General features: G+C 39.9%; 1 protein-coding gene across 1 annotated transcript in view; it reads right to left on the bottom strand.

The window, feature by feature from the left end:
• Positions 1-25,836, bottom strand: part of LOC149323815 (CMP-N-acetylneuraminate-poly-alpha-2,8-sialyltransferase) — a 112,841-nt gene that overhangs the window by 79,841 nt on the left and 7,164 nt on the right. The window contains exon 2 of the mRNA XM_089492757.1: positions 16,565-16,696. Within this exon, the coding sequence (XP_089348883.1) occupies positions 16,565-16,696 (132 nt within the window). The remainder of the gene's footprint in view (positions 1-16,564; positions 16,697-25,836) is intronic.

The raw sequence follows: 25,836 nt of genomic DNA, 5'->3' as shown, positions 1-25,836 counted from the left end.
GCAGTTGCAGTCATGTGCTTCTGGTAATCTTACAAACAGATTATCTGCTGTGTGAACAGATCATTAGACTTGATTGTCCTTAGACCTGGCTCTTGTTATACACTTATGTTCTTAAATAAAGAGAATCAAAGCATATGTATCTAAACAGATAATCTCTTCCTCTTCTAGGCTGTATTATAATAATTAGCACAACACTTGGAAGGCAGCCTCTTCATTGCCTTAGCTCAACTTCAAAAAACACTAAGCTGAGTCTGTCCAAGATCCAGATTGGCCAACAGCCCTTAAAGAATAACCCATCTCCTGAAGTGTTCTTTGAAAAACAGAAGGTTATCTGATGAAAGGTGGGCCAATGGCCACTTGTCTTAGAAAGAAGCTGGCTGTCACAAATTTAAACCAGTTTTGTTTCTAGCTTGGTGGCAGTAGGTGGATACCATGTCTCTGGGTGATGAATTTGCTCCAGGTTTTATTTTGAAATGGGCTATCCAAGATGCTGAATGTATTATTATATGCACCATCAGGCTTGGCCTAAAATAATAAGAAGAGCCCTCCCTCTTTGCCATCTGTCATCCTCAGAGGGAGAGACAGGCTGGCCAGCTCCATCAGGCCTGACCTAAAATAAGAAGAAGAGCCCTCCCACCAGTCCATCTGCCATGGTCCAGGCCTTGGAGGGAGAGAAGAAGCACTGGACGTATTCCCCTTCCCACTGCTATTCCTTTTGTGTCATGCCTTTTTTCGATTGCAAGCCTAAGGGCAGCAAAATGACTAATTAATTATCTGGAAGACGCTCTGAGAGCCTTTCTGGCTGAAGATGGGGGTATAAATACAGTAAATAAATAAATAAAATTGTGGAAGTGAAGTTCAGAACCTTGAATAGCTCCTATAAAATTAAAATTGAAACCAGGAGCAGGTTTTCATCATCCCACTGACATGGCAATCGTTAGCTTTTATTGCTGTAGCCTATCATTCATTTTTAGGGACAGTTCAATAAAAAGCCATCAGTATTCAAATTGCTGGTTATGTCCTTTACAGTTTTATACAGCTTGGGTCCAAACTACCAAAAGACCAGGTTGTGTAGTTCCTTATCATGTGAGCTTCTGTTGGCCCACTCTCTGCTCTCTTTCCATGGGCAGGGAAGGATCTTTTCATTTAGGTAGGTCTTTGGCTCTTAATTCATGTGAGAGAAGAGGCTTTAAAGTTACCTGTGGTGTTCTTTTATCTTTTCAATCATGTTTCAAGTGTGTTTTAAATTGTTTTAACCATGTTTTAACTGAATTGCTATTTAATGTTGTTGTTTTTAACTTTGGTACTGATAGGTTCTGTTTTTAGAAGTACTTAATTTGCATTTGTTGTAAGCCACCTTGGGTCATGCATCAGGAGAAAAGCAGGATATAAATTAAGTAAAATTTAAAAATAAAATCAAATTAATATGTTTCAGAATAAGCTCATTAAAACTATTATAACCTTTCATTTGCTTTCACAGTTGACTTTTCAAAGATCTGTACATTTTAAGAATTCTAGGACAGAAAATATCACATGGTGTGGTTTAAACAGGGAATTAATTTAATATATAGTAACCTTTATAGAAGCCACAGTTGTCAGTGGCTACCAATCAGATATCTACATCCTAATTACAGGGTCGGGAGCATCATGTATCTAACAATTGTTAAGGAACATCAGCAGAACAGGGGTATTGCTTTCAAAATCAAGTTGCTTCTAAAGCCTAATTCTGGGATTCCCAAAGTTATCCATTATGGAAGCAGGAAACTGGACGATATATGGATAGAAAAAAATTAAAAAGGGTTTAAAACATATTTAAGTGTCAAGAAATGTTAACAACACGAATCCTTCACTGTTGAACACCTTTGCAGTTTGAAACTTGTTATATGCAAAATACGCACATGTTTCTTTGACTCAAAAAACAGCATTATTTTCCAGGGAACACCATTTTCTGCACAGGAATATTATTTTCTGTATAGAAAATGCTCTAGTTGGGGATGGATTCTGCATAAAATTTACACATGGTGATTTTGTGCACTAAACATAATTTTCTGTACAGTAAAGGTTTTCTGTGCAAAAAATAAAATTTCTCTATAAAAGTATCATTTGCTGCATAGAAAAGGCTGTTATATGTACAGAAAACAACCACGTGCATATTTCACTCAGAATAATAAGTCTCCCACTAGAGCACTATTATTTTCTCTGTCGAAAATGCTGTTCACTACACAGGAAATGTGTTTTCTGCATGACTATGCATAACTTTTAGACAGAATAGGTCCTGAAACTTGAAACAGTATTTGAAAACTGTGTAATTTTCAAAAACCTTTTCTCGGCAGAAAGAAAATTGCTAAACATAGGGGCGAAACAGATGGGCATCCAGGAGCGCCAGAGGTTGCTCACAGCCTGATCACTGTGAACACGTGCCGTGGCCCCAATGGCACCTCCTGTTGTGGTCCCAAATGGATCACAGCAAGCAGTAGAAAAAAGCCACTTGTTTAAGGGCTGGTTTTGGGCCGCCTTAGGATTTACCAAAATGCACATGTTTTCACATTCAAGAATGAAAGAACTTGGTTTTTAAAATTCAAAGGAGGGAAAAAGCAAAACTGACATATATTTTATTTCTGCACACACACAGGAATATCACATATAGCAGCTGGTCATCAATACTCAGTGTTTCAAATTATAATCATGTATCTCACTCTTGTAATTGGTTTTGAAATAGTGGCTATGTTGAACTCAGCTGCTTTTAAATCCCAAGAAAAATGTGAGATATGAGAGAAAACAGTCTGCAAATATAGATATCACTAAAATGGGAGGGGAGATGTGTTTCACTTTGTTCCAGGATTTTCATGTGGATTTCAAGCACTAAAGAAAATCTGAAGACTGAGCACATGAATCTCAAGTCCTGAGCCACAGTGAGAAATATTAACACCCTAGAGCTCCAGGTAAATGATAATATAGCAAGGCAAAGGTCTTCTTTCTCTATTTTATTTTCACACACACAAACATAAAAATAATTTGTTATCTGTTATGTCATCTTGTACACAAATGAGTTTAAAAGCCTTTCGGGTGCAATATTCCTAAACTGGTAAATTGTAAGAATATTGAAAAAAATGCATTCAAGAGAAGAATAAGCAACTGATCTAATGGTACTAAATCCTGAGGGGAGACAATCTATGAAATAGCAATAAACTGATGAAAGAACTCCTGACTTACAGCAGCAAAACCTGCCTTATACAGAGTGAGTCCATATGGCTCATCTAGCTCAACACTGTCTACATGAGTAGACCATTATTTCCTTCCCGTCTAGCTCAGTTTGCCTGTATCTTTCTTCCTGGGGGCAGCATTATCAGGGCATACATCTTCCCTTGGGCAGCATTATCTCTATGTAAGGGTAAACATCATATATTGGTGGTGGGGAAGCCAATGGCGGATAGGGCTCAAGCCAAAAGTAGACAAGGCCACATCTTTTCCTCTCTTTCTGATATCCCTTTCTGTCTCATTTTGACATGCCTTCCCCCCACCTGTGTCTTCCTGTTCTCTTATCTTCCTCTTCATTTTCACCCAGCAGTAAGTTACAGGAAGAACAATTAACACTTACTTAAAGTCTCAGTTGATACTTTGCAAAGGGATTTAAAGTCAAACTAAGAGCTACATATGAACCCATGGCCACCAGTTGCCCACCACTAGTAAATAATGACTAGCAACTATTCTCCAGAAATTCATACAAGAGTCTTTCCCCTGATGCCTAGTTGGAGATACTAGGGACTAGGCATGGGACTTTCCATAAACAAGACATATTTTCCAGCTCAGAATCATAGAATCACGGGATCACAGAGTTGCCATGCAGGAACTCACAATCAAAGCACCCCAGACAGATGGCTATGCTGCCTTTGTTTAAAAACTAAACTAAAAAAAAAAAACAAAAACAAAAAACCCTCTACCACACTCCAAGAGAGTGTGTTCCACTGTCAAACAGCTCTTACTGACAGGAGGTTCCTCCTAATGTTTAGCTGGAATCTCTTTTCCTGTAGCTTGAGTCCATTGTTTTGGGTTCCATTCTCTGGAGCAGCAGAAAACAAGCTTACTCCAGTATGACACCCCTTCCCTTAATCTAGACACTATAATTCTATTGATGCAGCCTAGAATCACATTCTAGCTGCTGCATTACACTGTTGACTCATGTTGAACTTGTGGTCTACCTGGACTCTTAGATCCCTTTCACATGCAGTCTTGTTAAGTCAGGTGTCTCCCATCCTATATCTATTCATTTCATTTTTTTCTGCCTAAGTGCAGTACCTGTCATTTCTCCTTGCTGAGGTTCATTTTGTTAGTTCTGATCCACCTTTCTAATCTATTCAAGTCATTTTGAATTTTGATCCTCTCCTCTGAGGTATTTTTAATTTGGTGTCATCTGCAAATTTGATAAGCATGCCCCTAATTCTGTCATCCAAGTCATTGATAAATTAGCTTCCAGGCTCAATACAAAGTGTTGGTTATTACCTATAACGCCTTATATAGCTTGGGCCCGAGTTACTTGAGGGAACGCCTCTCTCTACACAATCCGCCTCACACCCTCAGAACTTTGGGGAAGTACATATTGGAGTACCCTAAGGTGAGACTTGAATCAACTCACCACACAGCGGTTGCTCCAAATTACTGGAATAAACTTCCGGAAGAGATTCGCCTTAGTTCCACCTTGGATGTGCTCAAAAAATCTTTGAAAACACATCTCTTCTGTTTAGCATACCCTCCTGACTCTTCTTGAGAAAACTACCTCCTCACAGAAGTTACTTCAAGATACTGGATCACGATTAGATATGATGTTTTTATGATGTTTTGAAGATGCTATTTTACTTTGTACTGTATTTTACCTTGTATTGTAATGAATATTTGATGTTGTGAACTGCTTTGATTACTTTGGAAAGGTGGTATATAAATAAAGTTTTTATTTTATTTTATTTTATTATAAAGATGTTGAATAGCACTGGGTCCAGGACAGACCTCTGTAGCATCCCACTGGTTACTTCTCTCCAGGATGAAAAGGAGCCATTGTTGAGCACCCTTTGGATTCAGCCAGTCAACTCATTACAAATCAATCTAACAGTTGCATTGTCTAGCCCACATTTTAGGCTGCTAGCTCCACCTCCAGTGACTCACAGAAGCTCCTCCCCTTCAGCAACATACACACTCTCCCAAGTTTAATTTTTTAAAAAAACCTCACCTGGTCAAATGACCACCTGAAAACAGCTTTCCCGCTTCTCCCTGTGCAGGGAGCTTAGGTATAACTGTTTCCGCAGGCTTTGTTGAATAAGCAAACATGGGTTTCTCCCCCCTACATTTTGATTCTAAAAATTCTGTAAGGTTCGGGAAGGAGTATGCTTGACCTAAAATAACACTATGGGATTCATTTCCCAATGATGATTCAAACCCACATCGTCAGTCTTAGTCCAACACTCTGCGGTAACTACTACCCCATAGATGCTTATAATAATAATAGCAAGCTGCCTTATATATTGAATCAGAACATTCATACTTCTATCCCAATACTGTCTGCATTGACTGGCAACAGCTTTGCTGATCTGCTCTTTTAACCTATATTTTAACTACAGTCAGCCTTCCATTTTTGTGGGGGATCCATTCCAGACCCGACCCCCCCCCCTCATGAAAACAGAAACTCACAGATATTTGAGCCCCATAGGCTTGAATGGGGGAGTATGCCTGCAAGTGGCTGCGGGCAAGCGCATCGGGCACACGCCCCATTTTAGCCCCCTCCATCTGCTCCTTATGAGTAAGTGAGGGTCACGGATCAGAAGTCCATGCAAACAGAGGGGCAACTGTATTGATCTTTTATCTTCTAACCTCTGATTCTAACTCTGGGCCAAAACAGACAGCTGTATAAGGGTGGCCTGATGCCACCCCTTTGAATGCTGGATTGGGCTGTGGCAACCACACGCTGCAGCCCTTATCTGGCATTTTTCCAGTGCAAAAGAAATGGCAAAATGCTACTCCTTTCTGTGCTGGAAAAAGGGTGGCTTTTCCACTGCAGCACTGGCTTTTCGATACTACTGCAGCATGCAGTGTATAAATGCTGCACAGTCGGAGCACCACAACACTGCCTGCTATCTGGTTGGGCAAGTGCCAGGGTGTGCGCCACACCGCCACCAAGCCAGTGTATTGTGTCGGTCTGTTTTGCCACTTTGTTTTATTGTGAGGACTAATTTTTATTTTTAATTCTGGATTTTATCACTGGTAGGCAACTTCAGAAGTTTTTACAGAAAAGTAGGTTACAGATTTAAGAACTAACCAAACATATCTCAAGAATTCTCCAAACAACTCTTTAATCTGATCTGGAGAAGCCAGAGATCAAACCTAGAACCTTTCTTATGCAGAGCATATGCTCTGCTAACAAAACTACAGCCTCTCTGTCATCTCTACCAATGTCATGTGTTTCTCCTGTAGTCATATGAAGCTGTAACCATTCTGAACATGCCGCTGATTCATATCTATTAAGGGCACAGAAATCTTAGCTTTGTGGGTTTCTGAAGGGGGAAATGTGGCACATTGATATTGCAGTAGAATGTCACTGCAAAATCAAGATTTTATAGAAAAATCTATCTCCCTGTTCACCCAGCTATGAAATGAGCATGGTCCTTTTTGCTTTGCCAGTAGAGTATTAGTGGAAACAATTCTGATTAAGAAACTCTGTGACAGAATGGGAGGGAGTTTCATAAACTCAGGAACAATTAGTTTCCTTTGCTTTCAAGGAAAAATGTCTATAAAGGTGGAACCAAGCAAAGTTGTTACCCCCACAGTGAAACACTAAACTTCTAATACAGAAGTTAGAGGTAGACATCAGACTTCCATTGTCTGCCATAATAAGCACTGGAGTGCTGCAAGTGATTAAATATTTGTTCTCAAATAATTATTGAAAATGGAGGGATCTTAAATTATCAGATCGACACAAGCACTGTGGAGCAGGGGATTAATTTTGCTCAGAAATAAAAAAATACCTATTCCAGGGGCTATTACAAAAGCAACAGAAGTTGTCTGGATGATGGTCTTGAGTTATTGTAGCTGAGTGTCTAGTTTATGGTGAATGCCAAAGCAAAGATGCTGCATTGATAATATCACATGGAGGAAATACATCCAAGTTTTCCTTCTTTTTGTTATCCAAACTCAACCAATATGCAACCTTTAGCAATTGGAGTTAATGATTTTAGTTAAGTGAATGATGTGCAACCAAATGTGATCGACTAGGTTTTGTGGATGCTATGTAGACCAGTAGTTAAGTACAGACCTCTAACACTGTCAAGAAGACAAACGGCCCCTACAACTGCTTTACGAACTAGGCTTTTAGCAGAGCTCCCATATTCTGTAGTTGCAGTTAATTTACTGCGAGGAATGAAAATGGAAGATTTATGTTTAGGTTCTCCCAGGAGTTATTGATTACCAAAAGACAAATGGCCACTATTATAACTAACTCCACATTATTTTATTTATCCTATGAGGCATCTTTGTAAACAAAGCCTTCCCTTTTTAAAAACCTCATTGATCATTTTTCTAACAAGTGAAATCACTTTCTCAGAACACAGTAAATCACAAACAAGCAAAGCCTTTCTTTTATTTGAACCCAGCGCTTGCAGTCTGGGTTTCTAGTCTAAACTAAGTCTTAGTGTGGATATTTTTCTACATTGCATACATACTAAGGTCTCTTAATAGTTAAATGAAGGCATTCTGCTCTATGAGATTGCTGCATGCAACTACTTGTCATAGAGTGTAACCATTTGCCACACATGGCAATGACCACTGGCTTCATCACATAACAGAGATTTCAGAACTTCTACAATGAACCTGATCAGACCCATGCTTATGGAGCTTCTTCTCCCCTTAATGCCAATCAGTGATCAAATATAAGAAACTACAATTTGAGTCTCTCTTATCTGAAATGGTTGGGACCAGAGGTGTTTTGGGGTTTTTTTGTTTTTGTTTTTGTTTTTTTTTGGATTTTGGAATATCTGTATTTGCATACATGTACCTAATGAGACATCTTGCCAATGGGACCCAAGTCCATACACAAAAGTCATTTATATTTCATCTATACCTTATATATATAGCTGGAAGATAATTTCATACAATATTTTAATACTTTTGTGCATGAAACAAAGTTTGTGTCCATTGAACCATTAGAAAACAAAGTTGTCACTATCTAAGCAACCCATGAAAAATGTTTTGGTTTTTGAAATATTTTGTAATTTGGAATTTCCAATAAGGGAGAATCAGGCTGTATTTAAAACTCAAGAATCCATCAGGGCTAGCCTGGAAGAAGGAAGAGCCCTCCCTCCAATCCATCTGCCTTGGTCCAGGCCTTAGAGGGAGAGAAGAACCACTGGACCTCATCCCCTTTCCCTCCACCATTCTCTTCTCCTTTTGTTTCGTGTCTTTTAGATTGTAAGCCTGAGGGCAGGGAACTGTCTGATTAAAAATAATAATTGTAAGCCGCCCTGAGAGCCATTAGGGCTGAAGGGCGGGGTATAAATACCTAAATAAATAAATAAAAGAAGATTTTGCAGTGAAATGACCTGGAAAGTTTTACATCAAACACAGGAAACTTCAGAAGATCTTGTATTTTAGGCTTCAAGACTTTCGTCCATACAAGGCCCCTGAACAAGTAAATCATTTAAATAAATCAAAAAAATAACTGGAAGTCCACTTCTTATTTTTATTTTGTGAAGCAGTTCTCTTTGGACTGAGGTAGTGGCCCAGAAATAATTTCTTTGCAGAACCACTGATCCTGGAAGCTCCTGAGGGGGGGAATACTTTAGAGGCTGAAAGCAATAAGGAAAAAAGGGGGTGGGCCACAAAAAAGGCTCACACGCTGCAGTTTGCCCACCTCTGCCTTACATGGAATAGTTTACAGATTCGTAAAACTTTGCATAGAACAGAAGCACTGGTTTCCAAGACTTTGAACGAAACAACAGTTCTTCACTGTGGGTTGGAAAGTTTTGCATGTCTAAAGCTGTTGCCATTGGCCAACTAAGGGGCTGTACACATAGGGTTGCCATAAGTCAGGACCTCCAAACCGGGACAAATGTAGGACAACATTTTCAAATGTAGGACACACTTTTTAAAAATGGAGGACATGCGAAAAAATTTGATGCTTTTTAAAAATATGTTAATATAAATGCATGTTTCTTAGGCATGATCAAAATGGAGGACATTTTGGCATTATTCCTAGACAGATGGCAGAAATGTACTTCCCTTTCTGCCCAAACCACCCCCCTCCATTCCAAAACACACACGACACACATTTGGGCATTGAACATGGCTTTATTTAACATTGCCTCTTGCATATTTCAGAGGCTTATGAACAAAGAGTGAGCACATGCCTCAGAAGCTGTCTAATATCAATATCACCATCTTCATCATCATGACTATCACTGTTAAAAGTGATGAAGGCCTTGAGTTCTGGTCCCCACAGCACACTCCAGCTCCCAGAATTCCACAGCCTTGAGATATAAAAGAGTCAGGGCTTGGGTTCTGGTCCCCACAGCACACTCCAGCTCCCAGAATTCCACAGCCTTGTGTCAGAAAAGAGTTAAAGCATTGCCAGCCAAACTGGGTTATTTCTCCAGTGTGGATGCAGCCTGATGGTGCCACTCCCGTCCCTTCCTCCCTCCTGGGCTCCCTTTTGCCTGGTGCCTCCCTCTCAGCCCCCCCCCCCACATGGCCCCCGTGAGTCCTGGCTTCCCTCTTGTTGGGGAATGGAGGCCTGGCCAAGGAGGGAGTTGGGCACACAACAACAACAACAGCACTAGCAGCAGCAGAGGCGGAAGGGGGGAGGAGGAGAAAAAATAAAGGAAGGAGAAAGAAGGAAAGGAGGAGAAAGAAGAAGAATAGGGAAAAAGATAAAAAGAGGAGGAGGGGGGAAGAGGAAGAGGAGAAGAAAAAGGAGGAGGAGGAGAAAGAACAAGAGAAAGAGGGGGGAAAACAAAGAGGAGGAGGAGGAAAAGAAAGAATAAGAGAAAGGGGGGCGAAAAAAGAAGAGGAAGTACCTTGTTGGTAAAGCCCTCTCCATGCTGCTCAGCCTTGGGCCCGCGCGGGGAGGAAGAGAAGCTCCTCCTCTGGAGGCTGGCTGGCCAATGGGAGAGAGGAGCTGGAACAGCCCCGCCCCCTGATAGCTTTCACAGGCTCCTGCAGCAGGGGCGGGCTGTCCAGCTATTGGCCAGCCAAACTGAAGAGAAGGAGCCCCTGCTCAGCCCTGCGCGCACCCACACAAGAGCGCGCAGGGCAGCCCAGGGCGCAAAATGGAAGCGCCGGAGGGCTGCAAAGGCCGCAGCAGGAGCGGCTGCAAGAGTGGCCACGTCGGTGGCAGACTGGCAGTCGGCAGCAATAGCTGCAGAGCGGCTGCAGCTGCTGCTGCTGAGGCAGGGACAAACTCAACCCAGGGCAAACCCGGGGGAGGGGCAAAAACGTGACGGGACCGTGCCAGGGGGCCAAAAAACGGGAAAGTCCCGCCCTCAGGCGGGATATGGCATCCCTATGTACACAGAGCCCTGAAGGGGTGGCCTCCAACTGTCCTGTTTATAGCCAGATCGGGGCTGTGGTAACTGCACACCACGGCCCTGATCTGGCCTTTCCAGAGCATGAAAGGGAGCTGCAAAAAGTGGCTCCTTTTTGTACCCTGGAAAGGGTGCAATAGCAGCCTTCAGCGCTGCATCATGCAGACACAGTGTTGGAGGAGCACTGCAGCTTGCAGCGTCACACCACCATGGGGGTGGAGCCGGGGCATGCATCATGTAGACACTACATCCCGAATTCGCCCCGAAGCCGACCCAAACTGTTGGTGTGCACAGGGCCTTAGTAAACTTTACACCTGTCCATACCAACTTGGTTTTGAGCCAGCCCACTGCGAGACTGCAGCCTCCTGTTTCTCCTCTCAAATTGGAATTTACTCCTAAGGCTGAAAAAGCCTCCACCATCCTTACATAGCAGACATGAGTTTGCCAATAAAAACAAAACATATATTATAAACATTAGGATTGTAACACTTAGTCTTTTCTGGAGAGAGATAACAGTACTTCATGCAATGGTTGCTATGTAATCTAATGGGGCTGCCCTTGAAGATAACTAGAAGCTGTAGCTGGTATAAAATGCAGCTGACCAGAAGATCTTATATAAAATATATAGCACCAGTTTTAAAGGAATTGCATCATCACAAAGTGTCAACCCAAAGACTGATATCAGCTCCCTCTCGTTCCCTCAAGCCATCATATGATGTAGCAGAGGCAAGAGAACCTTCCTACTGCACAACAGCACTATTGGAATATGATTCCAGTTTAATTACTGAGGTCCCATCCTTTCAAATCCTAGGATCTACTGTTCAGAAAAGAACATTTAAAATTCTAAGCCGGAGAGCTATGGTGACTCATCCAATTCCAAGCCCTAGGATTCCACAGGATGTTGTCTCAGCAGTTAAAGTGGAATCAGAGTGCTATAACTGTGTAGTATATGAAAGGTCCCCAGGTCAAGTCATGACAGGAGCAGGGTACTCTGAAAGTTACAAATGAGCTGCAACACAAAGTTAGATGTCATCCAATCCAATGACCTCTGGTGAGTTATCACTTGTCAAGTCCAAGATGCTGTGGCAGCTGCAACAACATGAGGCAACATTTCTTCAGTCACAACTACTGCTGATCAGGAAGCCTGGCCTGCTTGCTTCCTGACACACCATCTGTTCAAAATGTCTATGAGAGGAATGTTTGATATTATAATGCTCTTAAAGCTATTTTGCATTCATCATAGCCTTGCAGTGGCAAAACCCAACATTTACAAGAAGAATCCATTACGTATAATGAATAGATCAGTATTAAATTTTTTGTTCTTTTTTTAATGCAATTTTCCCTTCTTGTTGTTGCTGTTACACCACTAACATAGAGGAAACTTTACAATTTCAGCTCAGGAAATACCTGGTTCTCTCTTCATAGCAGGTGCTTTTCTGAAATGATGAAGAGCGAACACTAGTTAGAATAAATAGTACTGGGCTAGAAGGACCAATGACATAAATATATGAGAAGAATCACACTAGATGAGATCAAATGCCTATCTAATCAAATATTTCATTCATACAGTGGCAAATCAGTTGCCTGTAGGATGCCTGCAAGCAGGACATAAATACAAATGTACCCTCATTATGGCTCAGTACAGTGGGCCCTTCCCTTATGCGGGGGATCTGTTCTGGAGCCCTCCGCGCATCAGAAAAAGTTGCCTCCACATATGCTGGATCCCCTTGAGAAATAATGGGCCTCATGCCTGCAGCATGGCGCAGCACACGCGCCACAGGCACACACCCCGTTGCTTCTTCCAGGGCGTGCCAGGGTTTTTTCCAGTGCAGCTTTCAGCATATGCTGAAAAAATGAGTTTCTAACATTAAGAAGGATGGGAGCGAGGCAGATTGCTCCTATGTTTATGCTGTCCTTATTGCACAATCCTCGGAAAGAATATCACACACGTTGCACTTATCTTGTCATTATTCTGTCAATGAAGTAGAAGTGTCCCGTCAGTTTTCAATTAACAGAAACTTCTATTAAAAAATGATGGGTCAATTCCACTTCATTAAGAGGTTAATGACAGGATAAGTGTGATGTCATCTGATAATCTTTGCACGATTATGCGATAAAGACACATAAAGATCGGATACTGACAGAATAATTGTGAGGTCGTCTGATAATCTTTGTGCGATCATGCAATAAGGACAGGAACAATCCGCTGTGCTCCCATTCTTTCCCCTGTGCGATAATCGCCACAGAGAGAGAAAGATTGGGAGAGAGAGAGAGAGAACTATAATTTGTTTAAGAATGTTGGTCACTGGACAGCATTGGGTATTTTAGGCATTATTCTGAATGCTGAATGTTTGTGATGGTGGACAGGAAGTCCAGAATGCAACATTATATAAATTGCTACACTCTCAGTTCCTTACATGGGAAAATGCAACAAATCTGTACTTTATCTGCAATGAATAAGGAGACTACTGGTGTTGGTACTGTATTTATTGTGACTTATTTGTTGAATAAATATATTATTCAGTCTCCTTTCAACTAAGGCCTGTTACAGACAGCCAAAATAAAGCTGCTTCGAGTCACAGTGGAGGTATGGTGTTTCAATGATGCATGCGTCCTAAGAGTCCAGAAGCCTCACCAAAGCCACGCTCCAGTCCTTAGGGCTGAAGCGTGGCTTTGGTGCGACTTCTGGACTCTTAGGACGCATGCATCATTGAAACACCATACCTCCACTGTGATTCGAAGCAGCTTTATTTTGGCTGTCTGTAACAGGCCTAAGTCTTTCCAAAGTGAACTGGCATTATAAAATGTAAAAAGGTAAAACTCAACATCAAGAAATTATATAAAGTGCATGATGTTGCAATAATTTTATCACTTCACGTACAGCAGTAACCACAAGTGTATCACAATAAACTGGAAAAATACTAATGGCTTCCAAGTTAGACAGAGTGGGACTTTAAGCCAGATGTGAGCTGAAACACTTTTTGTTATAAAAACCAACCTGTTTAATTCTTTCTTTCTCAGAGAAGTAAATGGAAAATCCCTGTACCACAGCAGTTTAGTTTTATAGCCATTGTGGTCTTTTAGACTTGTGCAACCGAAGGCAAAATACTCAGAAAGCCAAATCCTTGAAAAAGAGGAACTCAGTATCTTTTATTTTTAAAAGGCCCTGAATGTTTTCTTAGCCAAATATGCATGAGCTATTATTCTGTTCAAAAGAATTACTTTCAGGTATATTATTATTCAGGTCATCAGAATGAGAGCTGGATGTTTGCTCTTAAAGTGATGAAGCACTGTGATTATATATAAGCTAAGATATCCAAGAGCACCCCAGGCTAAAGGTCTCCTGCAGGTTTCTTTTATCATCACTCTGTGCATGTTAATTTGCCAACACTGTTAATGACTTCTTCTGTGTTTTTGTTTTAAACAGAGGACATTAAAATGTTGTGACCAATACAGTTGAATTTACTGTCATCACACATATGACATTCTGTACTGAAAATTCAACTTAATAAAGGGTTAGGATTACTTTTCATTAAAGAATAGTAAAATCAAAAATATATTCTTGACATGGACATCCTTACAACATTATAAAACTGAAACTTGCGAAACTTGCAAAGTAGGATGACACAGGTTTTGATAAGAAAGATTACTGACCCATGAATTTATTTTCTTTTGGGCTTTCTATACATTGTTTAAAAGAAGACTGAAGCAACTCACAAAATACAGCATATTATGTTCCACATACTGAACTTCCTTGTAGTTATTGTGAACAGCACCAAGACTGGCACAAAACAATTTGCTGACTGAAGCAAAGAACAAAATGTTGCCACCATCTCTGCCACATACAGAAACCCACTGAACTAACAGTTAGACCTCCTTATTTCAGCACTGGCAGGAGAGCATCCTCCACCAAACCTGATAGCAACAGTTTAGTTTAGACAGAGGGTTCATTATAGGATGTGTGGTATACACAGTTCTGTCTTCCAAGAGGGAAGAGTTAAGAATTTAGCAGGAATGATTGAAGCACTGTCATAGCTGTTCTGTAGTGTCTGCCACCTGAGGCAGGTGTCTCCTGTTTTTTCATGGCAGCAACTGCCACAGACACAACTAACTCTTAGTATGGAACATCTACACACAAATACTCTTCCTGTCTCTGGAATTATATAGTCAGGAACAAGACTTTGTGTATAATGGTGAAAATATAGCAACCAGTCTGCCAGACTGTAGTAGTTCACAACATTCAGTCTAACAATTAGAAAAAAAAATTGTTTCTCGGGCCTATTTTATATGGGCACATAGGCAACTGACCAATATCCATCCAGGGCAAGTTCTAGGGCAGATGTGGGAAACCATTTGCACCCAAAGTGTCATTCTCCTTTGGGTAAGGTCTTGATGAACCCATGCCAACAGTGGGTGAAGCTACAGGTACAGGGTGGAGGCAAAACAAAGTGGGAAAGCACAGCTGTAAATCTTACAAACCTAACCCTAATACAACAGCTTTTAGGCATTAAACGATGTTTCCAGTCTGCAAACCAGAGTGCCTGTTCCATGCAGAATCTTTGCACTTTGCAAATTAAAGGCATTATTCCATTCAGAACCTTTCTTAATCAATACAACTGAGCTTCTCTTCAAGCAAAAACTTAACGCTTTGAAAACCAGAGATCATTCAATGGACAATTCTCACAGATTTTAAACAGCCTATTTTATCCAATCAGTGATAACAGCAGAAAATGTTTAGTGGAGCAAGGAAGAAGTTGGCAAGGGTAAAATCAAGCTTGGGGACTTGAGGATTTATTGTCCTAGGGAATAATCAAGGCTGGAAACATCATTCTGTGCTTTCAAATTCACTTCAGAATCATAGCAAACATCCCATTCATAACCTTCCCTTTAGCCTGAAAACTGCACAACCTAAGAGTGCATCTTCACAGTGATTTTGGATCTGGACCTTTGCACTGCATATTAAATGCATCTGTGACTTCATCTTATGATTCTCCTTTGCCTGACTTCATGGCAATGAATAAGAGGAAGGCCATACAGCCAGACCGGGTTATGCAGTTAGTGTGGCAAAGATCACATGTTCAGTGTTGAGAAAAGAAAGTACACACTCTGTCGATTTCATAAGAAGTCAGAACTGCCTTGCAAGACGAAATCAAAGCTCCATTCAGACCAGCCTTCCTTCTCCAGCTCCTGCAAAGCTCACAATCCTCCTACAAAACTCACAAGGTAGAATTGCAACTGATAACCATTCCATGGTATCCCCAGAATTTGATGATCAGATTTCATTGGAATTCAAAACTGCAATTAAAATCAGTCCTGCAAACTTAAAACATTATTCTTTTAAAAAATAAGGAAGAACAATAATTTTGCCATCATAGGAGCCTGATGTTCATATCAGATAGGTGCAAAAACATATCAGATAGATGCTGTGACCACAGCCCTGTCACTCTCTTCCCCCTAATGCTCTGGCTTGATGAAGAAGTCTGTGAAATCCAAAGCTATGGTAATGCATTTTACATCTTTTGGTTGGCCCAACAAAGGTATCATCACAGGATGTGTTTTGGATTTTGTTGTTTCTTATTCTTTAAAGTAATCATTTAAGTGTATAATTTGGTGTCATTAGCTTTGAAATACTGTCTACATGAAAGAACCTTTCTGAATTGGAATGTCCTCTTTTATATTCCATCATAGTTGTATCCAAGGAGCTTGATACCCCTTTCAGCCTGTGATGTAGGTTGGAATGGGAAACAGTAACTTCTTACTCAGTCCTAACATGTGTCTCGTATACTAATGGTTGAACTAGAACATCCCATGCTGGCCAGGGCATCTGGGAGTTACGGTCCAACAAAATTTGGGGGTCCAAGGCTGGGGCTCATTCTCCTACACTAGAAAATCATAAGCTGACTTCTGTAAATCAAGACAGATTTGTTAGTTCTTCCCTCACCTCCTAAAAATATTACAATACCTCAACATATAAATGAGAAATGTGTGTTACTTTAGGCACTCACCTTATTTCTAGCACCAAGGAAGAATTGATTTTCCATCTTTCTACAGAATGCTGGAACACTGATGAGCCACTCTTTTGGTTTATTTTATCGGAACTATTGACCATTGACCTACTCAAACTTGAGTCACCATCTCTGAAACACAATACAAAGAAAAAGAGTATGCATTAAAATTAGGATTTTGTTATCCAGAAGTATTTTCTAACCTACATCACCAACACAGGTGTATTTAATTTATTTATATCCATGGCTGATTCCATAAGCCAAGATGGCACAGTGATTTAAATGTTGGACTAGGACTCTGGGAGACCAGGATTCAAATTCCCATCTAGCCACAGAGACGCAAAAGGTGACCTTGGGGAAGTCACATTCACAGCTTTAGTAGAACGCAATGATAAACCTCATTGAAATAAATCTTGCTTAAAATTTTTTTTTTATAAGTCATTAAGTCAGAGTTGACCTGAAAACAAATAAACATAACAAGAAATGGCTGACTATAGGTTTGAATGACTTCTGGTGGTCTCCCTTCAATTCCAAAGATGGTCATAATTTCCTCACATTTTTTCAAGGTAATAAGATAATTAAAATGGAAGCCCATGGGTCCAGGTGGACAGCATAAGGAATTCACTGGAAGGTTTTGCCAAGGCACTGTGGTTTCAGTAGCTGTATTAACATGATTGGTATTGCTACCATACCTACAGTGCACTCTTCCAACCCCCAACCCCCCATGTAAGGCAAATTCCACGTATGATCAAGCCTGATTGATTTGAATGGGGCTTGTATCTGCACCATGGGCCCCATTCACCATATTGGGGCTTGCCGTCCATGTGACCTCAAGTCCACATAAGGCGAACTCACGTACACTGTAGGCACTGTACCTATATCAATGGTTATCAATATGGTCAGTGATTTAGTCAAAAAGGGTTCCCTCTTTTCCCTCTTTTTCTTTCAAAGGAAGAGAAGAAATTCTTCTGCAGAACCTAATTTGTAGATGCCAGTGTGCAAGAATTCAAAGTACTCCAAGCTAATGCAGAACTCTTTAGAAAAAAAAAAGCTCTGTGCTCTTACCATGAAAAGTTGGTTTGTGAAAAGACAGCACATAATCTTTTTTATTGGTACAATAAACCTTTGCTCATGAGTACAAGTTAGGTTCACCAGCGATGGTGCCTAAAACATATATCATCCCTTCCACATTATGGCAGGAATCTCATATTCAAGTTTCCTGGGAGTAAGCCTCACTGAATTCAGGGGCATTTGTTTTTCAATAGGCACATATAGGGTTTCATTATAAACTGATTTTCCATTAATGGATGCATAAGGTATGAACTTCCAAATACTTCCATTCTAGCATTTTTGTCTTCTAGCAATGTGGAGTCATTCCACATTGTCTGCACACACACTGTGTAAATCAAAATATGTATTCAATTTCTGAATAGGTGACATATGTTCCACTTCAAATCTATGTAATCATTATAAAAACAAAACAATAAGCTGAAGGAACTTTGAGGGATTATTTCAGTGCACCCATCAGCTGTTCATACACATTTTTTACACAAACCTTTGCAACCAAAATGTAGATTGAATGTAGGCAGACACACACCAAAACCTGAAATCACATTAGTCTGAGGAAATTGAAAAATACCAGTTTGGGAATATTCATTCTAACACTTCTCTGAAATAGTACTAAGGCACTGCTTTGGCAATGTATGGTCCCACGCTCTCTCTTCTGCACAGCTTCCATAACTCTGCCTTCCTATCCTACCAAGCATGACTCTTGGTGCCTTTATTTTTTACTGCCATTTAGCAATTATGGCAATGCAATGAAATAAAAAATGGAAAAAAGAAAGGGAAAGAAATAGAAAAGGAAAGGAAAGGAAAACAGCCTACTTGGAAATATCAAGGAGGAGGATGGAGAGGAAGAAAGTCATGCCCACTCACATTACATGACAGCCTGCCTATCAGAATTGCAGTGAAAGGCAGGCACCTATCATACAAAAGGTGCTAATGGAAAAGCCATTGGCTATCAAGGAAAAGATGCACTCCACTAATGGAACACAAAGCAGTAGCAGGATGAACATGACATTGTATGGTAAGTACCAGCCAAAGATGCTTTTTATACATGAAATTCTGCTTTGCATCCACAAGATTGTCATGGACCAAAATTGACTCGAGGGCAGTTAACAACAAAAGCCTCATGTGATAAACACAAATATGTAGTCTTGAGAGACCAGGAAGTTTATAAACCAGCCCCCCTATGTTTGCCCCAAGGCAACTCTCTATTGAAGAAACCTCACCTCATAATTCACATTACGGTGCAACCACCTTGAGAACCTTTTTGCTGAAAAAGGTGGTATAAAAATTTAAAAAAATTACAAGCAGAGGATGACATGAAGACACAGAACATATCACAAGAAGAGGAGTTAACTGCAGAGACCAAGAGCAATTGGGAAGAGACAATCCAACTTCCTTCTCCTTATTTTGGGAAGCAGAATACCAGCGTATCAGTATCCACTGGCTAGAGAAATAAGTTCTACCAGCTCTGCTGATGGAAGAGCTCTATGAAGACTCTTCCATCAACTGCCACCACTGGCAGCCATTCCAGAGGACTGCAGTGCAGGGAAATGATGGAGGAAGCCAGGGCATGCCATATGCAGTGAACACTGTACTTGCTCTCTCATCACCTTTCCTCTTGGATCATTTACCTGTATTACGATACTGTAAGACTGAAGCAGGGACTGTCTTTCTAAAACTGATTATACATAAGCTGCTACAAAACCCTTTTTGCCTGAAGAGTGATATAAAAAATATTTTATATATATTTAAAAATGAATGAATAAAGAGTGGATGCAAGGAGCTTGCTTCTCTGTTACAGAAAGAAACTCAGGTCAACTTTCCTATTCTCCACAAAAACAGCACACTCAGTGATTCCCAAACTTTGGTCTTCCAGGTGTTTTGGACTTCAGCTTCCAGAAGCCCCAGGTAGCTTGGCCAACAGTCAGGAATTCTTGGAACTGAAGTCCAAAACATCTGGAGGACCAAAATTTGGGAACAACTTGCTCTAACCTCTGTCTCTTGGGGAGGCCAAGGGCCATTGGGAGGTTCTAACCCACCTTCCAGGAACAGTGTTTGGAAATGTGGCCACACTGGCTGGAGTCATTTTGGGAGACATAGTCCAAACAACTTTTCGATGTTCTGCATAGGAAGAATATTAGGGTCTAGGGAAAATAAACATGGTCTCGTCCATTGGACAGCAAAGAAGCAACTCCATAAAGCTTGCTTTGTCCATCCCCAAAGGTCAGCTCCATTTGCCAGTTGCCTTAGGACTATAGGAACAAAGGATAAGACACACTGGCTCCAGCCATCAGTCAAAAGAACAAGGCACCATTATTAAACTGAAAATGTGACCACAGGAGGATTTCTCTGGTATGAACTAGATCTAAAATTTAACACTACTTTGGTCTGGCCTTGAAGATATAGGCTGCTGCCACACAGAATTAATGCAGTTTGGCATCACTTTAACTGCCATGTCTTCATCCTATGGGATCTTGGGATTTGTGGTTTCTTGTGGCACCAGAGCTCTCTGACAGAGAAAGCTAAATATCTCACAAAACTACAAATCCCAGAATTCCATCACATTGAGCCATGGCAGTTAAAGCAGGGTCAAACTGCATTAATTCTGCAGTGCAGGTGCAGCCTTAATCTCCCTCTTCTGCCTTTTCCAACAAATCCCCTTCCCTTATGTCTCTTTCCTTTTTAGTTTGTAAGGCTGATGGTAGGACCTGTCTTCTTTTCTCTCTGTCTTTTAAATTAAAATGAACAGCTTTATTAAACAGACCTTGTGTGAAAAATAAGATTTAAAAAATAAGTTGTGAACAAAGTAAAAAGGCTACATGAAGCCACATTTTTAATAAATACTGTATCCCTTATCATTTATTCTGATTTTAATACATAATGCAGTTCTATTCAATACAGAAACACAAATGTTTGCTAAGAGATTGTATCTTTTGACTAGTTTCCTCTCATTGGCTTTCAGCGAAGAAGCTCTGTCCAGAGTACCATTTAATATCATAGAATCACATAGTCATAGCGCTAGACGAGACCTCAAGGGCAATATGCAATATGAAATAATGGCTGGATGTTTGTAATAATAATAATAATAATAATAATAATAATAATAATAGTATATATTTATAACCCACCTCTCCCTGTGTTGGATCAAGGTAGGTAACAGCATATAAGTAAGAATTGGTGAAAGCTCTCGCCTTTTTTGTGTATGCAAAGGGATCTAGCAGCACCTTTGAGACTAACTGAAAGATAGAAGTTGGTAGCATGAGCTATTATACACTTGAAGTTAATTCTTCAAATGCATGCCTGTTACTTTGGTTAGTAGCATCCTCCACAAGTATCCTTACCTAATCACTGCTAAATATCACAATTTAGTAAGAAGAAAATAAGAAGATTTCTGCCAGGTCAGACAAAAAGCTTGTCTAGTCCAACATTTTGTTTCCTATAGTAGTTGAACAAATGCCTATGAAAAGTCCCTAAGCCAGATATAGGACGATAACTCCCTCCACTTGTTATTCCCTAGCAAATGGTGTTCATCAAGCAAGCTGCCACAGATTCTTACAATATATTCACCATGACTACATGCCACTAATAGCCCTAACCTCCGAAGATTTGTCTAAATCCCCTTTCAAAAGTTAGATTGACCTGGTCATTTTGTTTCATTTCAGTTTATTAATATGGCCTAGATAGAATATCATCTCCTCACCGTTTGATTCAGTCTTTCACATTCCCTTCCTATCTGTCCTACATTCTTCCAGAGTGAAGACAGATGCCAGAAATTCATCTCACTTTTCATCAATCCCCATATCAATGAACAAATTAATGCCCATGATCCAAATGAAAATGAAAACAAAAATACTGATTCATTCTCTATGGAGATTATCGCATAGGCTTCACTGTCAGGATAGACTCGGGACGTAACTTTCTTAAGGCCGATCTTATCACATTTTCCCATTCTTGAAAAGTTGCAAGAGAAGCCAGGGTTGCTTACAGGCTGCATACTGCTCAACAATGGGTGAATGTGATAAGATCCACCTTAAGAATGCTACATCCCAGGTCTATCCCACCAGTGAAGCTAATCTCCTATGCTGAACAATGGTTTGGAACTAGTGGTTTTCAAACACTAGCTCTCTACCTTATGTGATAAATTGAAATACAGGGAAATACATATTTGTAGCCGTATGTATGTATGTCTGTTTACCTGCAAATCTAGATATGCCTACAGCCTTACTTTATAAGACACACAGTTAATAGTGGAACCAATTTCTAAGTGTGTCTAGAATGGGCCCTTGGCATCTGCAAGGGTTTGGTTCCAGGACCCCTCGTGGATATCAAAATTGGTGGATGTTCAAGTCTCATAGTAAAATGCTGTTCCTTATACAACGCTTTCCCTTATATAAAATGGTAAAATTACAATTTGCTTTTTGGGAGGGGAGAAGTACACACACACACACACACACACACACACACACACCATGGATGATTAAATGTAGGAATCTTTATTCACTTGTTTATCTGTCTTTTTTAAAAAAAAATCACTAGAAAAAGAGGCAATATTGATCTCCATGCTTTCTAACCAACACAGTTCATAGTTCAATGTTTAAAATTGTTTTTGAGCAAATACATTTGTTAGACCTAAAGCACACTGTTTGGGTTAACTCTTCCACCCTAAAAGATTCTGCATGCCCCTACTGGAGAAAAACATATATATGTCAGGGCTGGAAAGATATTTACTATCTATCAAGCAATCAGCAGATAACATGTAGATCTTACCATTTTATCTCTTCATGAATGTGCATTTTATACATGCCAACTTAAAACAGATTTTTGGCCATATGGTCAGCTTATATTAATGGGTATGGCTAGCTTATGGTTATCCTAAGAATCTTACATATTCCCTCTGCACTTTTCCTTCCCTGCCTTTCACTTTTTGTATCTATAAAAAAAAATCAGCGCCAAATTTAAAAATCTGAAAAGACCTCCTATCTTTATCAACTACATAAGTACAACATTTCTCTTTGCTGACCAATCCAGTCATTTCTAGGATCAAGAGACTCTCTCCTCTACCAGGTTCGATTACTGTCCAGTTCAGAGGTCAGTAACTGCATCCCTCCAGATTATTTCTGGACTATAGCTGCCCTCACCCCTCACTTGCTTGGGCTTCAAACAAAAAAAAGTAAATTAAAAGCAGCAGGAAGTTCACAGTTGCCTTTCCCTAATTTAGTCCATTATTATACACTTTAACAAGAAACAGCTTTCCAGACTATCAGTCAGGGATTGTCCTCATCTTGTACAATCTAATCTTTTCCCTAAATCAAGAACCTTCCACATCCAAAAAACAAAACAAAAAAACAGCCACACAAAATAAATTAGCATCAACACAGTGACTGCAAGGCTCTAAACAATAAATGGAATTCCATTTGACCCATGTAAAAATCTAATTCAACATATTGATTAATATGTGCAAAGGCTTTCAGTATGTTCCAAAGCATCTTGTCACCCTGGACTGTGACTACTCATAGGATCAATAATCATACATAAGTATTTGCTGGATTTGCACTACATACAATATGCAGTATTGATCTACAGTGAAGACTGCCACCTATTGAAATAAACTGAACCAGTTTTACTTCATACATAATCATTTTTATAGGTTGTAAGAAGAGTCAAATTAGGAGCCACAAGTTCTATGCCATAATGAAAGACTGTGCAATCTTTATTGGATATTACTTATATAAATCCAGGGGGAAAGATCAACACTAGCATTCATTACACCATTTTTCCACCTTCTAATTCAATGCACAATGAATTGTTTTTTTAAAAACAACAACACCCAGCCATTATTGCTCCCTGCTCTCACCCAGTGTTTCTGCCACAACATCATAGTTAAGACTTCAAAAGAAAAACAAAGAAAATGCATCATACTACAGACAAAAATTTGTAGTAGTATTGCAGGTATCCCAAGAAAACCAAGTTAGGGAGACCAAGAAGTGCATGAAAGTTCAGCAAATTTTATTAGCCAGCTGGCTTCAGAGGAATATTTTCCAAAGGTCTGAAGCCCTGATCAACAGGCGACATATCCTTTTATAGGGATTCAAACAACTTCCAAGCTATACATTTATTGGAACATAGAATTAAACATAGGAACTCTTCACTGATTCATTGGTTACAAAAAATATACATTTTGATGCTCCACGTGGGTATCACCATCAATTCTCTTATCAGGACTGTTTTTGCTCACTGTCCCAGCATGGCATTCCAGCATTCCTTATTTTGGGCAAATGCAGACATCTAGGCACCACCTGGGGCAATAAACAGGCCTTGGACGACATGAAGAGGATGTCTGTTTGACCTGTTCTGTTATCTATTACAAAAGCAGTCTTTCCCCCTAATTTCATCCTCATCCAGCTCCAGGCATTCTAGCTATTAAACATACTTGCTATTTTCCTATTTTATTAATTTTGGTCATTTTTTTCCTTCCTGTCCTCTTCAGTAGAAATAATTATTGCTTATACTGGACTAAGTGTAATTCCATTAGGAATGTTCAGGAAGTGGCATGGGGAGCAGGAGTTAAGATTTTCACAATGTTTTTTCATCCTTAAAGTGCAATGCTTGAAATACAGCAGACCTGAGAATTCTATAAGGAAGGAGATATATACTGTGGTATACAAAGGCAACCTGAAATCCTTTGGAGGAATTGTAAATCCCAGATGTTCAGCATTACGATACTCCTCCCAAGCCAAAGTCACCAAGATGTTCTTGATGATCCATTTGGCATCTTATTCCTGGTGTACTTATTTTCATCTCAGTTGTCATTGAAAAGGACTTTCCAGTCCAGGGCAATCATGAAACTATACCCAGAATCTCAATGTATTTTGATGCATGTCTTAAACCATGCAAATAAATGAGGCTTCAGGTGCTTAACCTCATCTAGGTTGTGCCACTGGTCTTTACTTGCAACATTATATATAATTTTTATGGCCCCAGTGATTTTTTTAATGCAAACCATTTCTTGCTTTATATATTGTTTATTTTTAGTCCTCACTGACAGCAGATCCCTAGCTTAAAACGTTTTCACAGTTTTAAACTGTGAAGCAATACATTATGAAAGGGCAAGGCAGGCTTAGCTTTGAACTCACAGACAGATTCAGTAAGACAGTTCATCTGGAAAGTCATCATCGGTCTTATCAACTGTCTGTACACCATGAAGCTCTTGCTACCAACAGCAAAGAGGTGTGTGTATGTTGGTTGTTGTTTTTTACTTGGGTAAACATAATGGCAATATCTACAGAAGAAGAAGATCCAGGTTATTTTTGTGGATGTTGGGCAAAAAAATAACTCCGGGGGTGCCTCACTGTTCCACTATGCCGAAAACCCCTGATTTTCAATCTGATTCCTTGGAAGTTAAGTCTCACTGAGTCCAGTGGAGCCTACTTCCACTAAAAAAATGTTTCTTATATGTCAAAAACGATAACAAGGAGGAATACTGGACTGATGAGAATCTTTGCAGTTCAGGTCTTATTCTGTGCAAAATTCACAGCTGTGTGCAAAATTCTTAAAAATTCAATAAGAAGTAGCATTTTCTGTACAGAAAATAAAATTATTCTGAAAAATTGCTGTTATTTTCTGCATAGAAAATGCTCCTTCATGAGAATAAAAGTGATAATTTTGCACAGAATAAGTACTAAACTCCAAATAGTCATAAGCACGAAGAAAATTGTTAAAACTAGTAATTATTTTATTTAGGAACAAAATACAATGTGCCTGCATCATATGCAGACATGCCAGAAGACATAATGGCGTGTGCACCGCACACCATGTGCACGAGCCCCATTTTTTTAAATGGGGCTCAAGCATATGTGGTATTTCCCTTACATGGAGGAGTCCGGAGGAGATCCCCCATGTAAGCAAAAGACCCACTGTAAGTTAATAATTACAGTATATCCTTGGTGGACACACAAATGCAACTGATGACAAGCTACAACACTGAAAGAAATACAACAGCCTTACATACCTTCTGAGAGTGATTGCTACAATCTAGAAAATAATAGATGTTAACTTATTATCCACAAAACCTTTAAAATAACAAGGTAACCCAGCAAGGTATAGGTAGGTAATTGTGGCCTTCCAGATGTTTGTGGCAATCCAGATGTTTTTGATGGTCCAACCAGCATGACAAATGAAGTGGGATGATGGGAATTGAAATTCAA

The sequence above is a fragment of the Sceloporus occidentalis genome, unplaced genomic scaffold (genome assembly GCF_023333645.1).
Source record: "Sceloporus occidentalis isolate IW3139 unplaced genomic scaffold, rSceOcc1.0.p SCAF_1, whole genome shotgun sequence".
Lineage (NCBI taxonomy): Eukaryota > Metazoa > Chordata > Lepidosauria > Squamata > Phrynosomatidae > Sceloporus > Sceloporus occidentalis.
The sequence above is the reverse complement of the archived record's forward strand: the minus strand, read 5'-3'. Positions and strand labels throughout refer to the sequence as shown.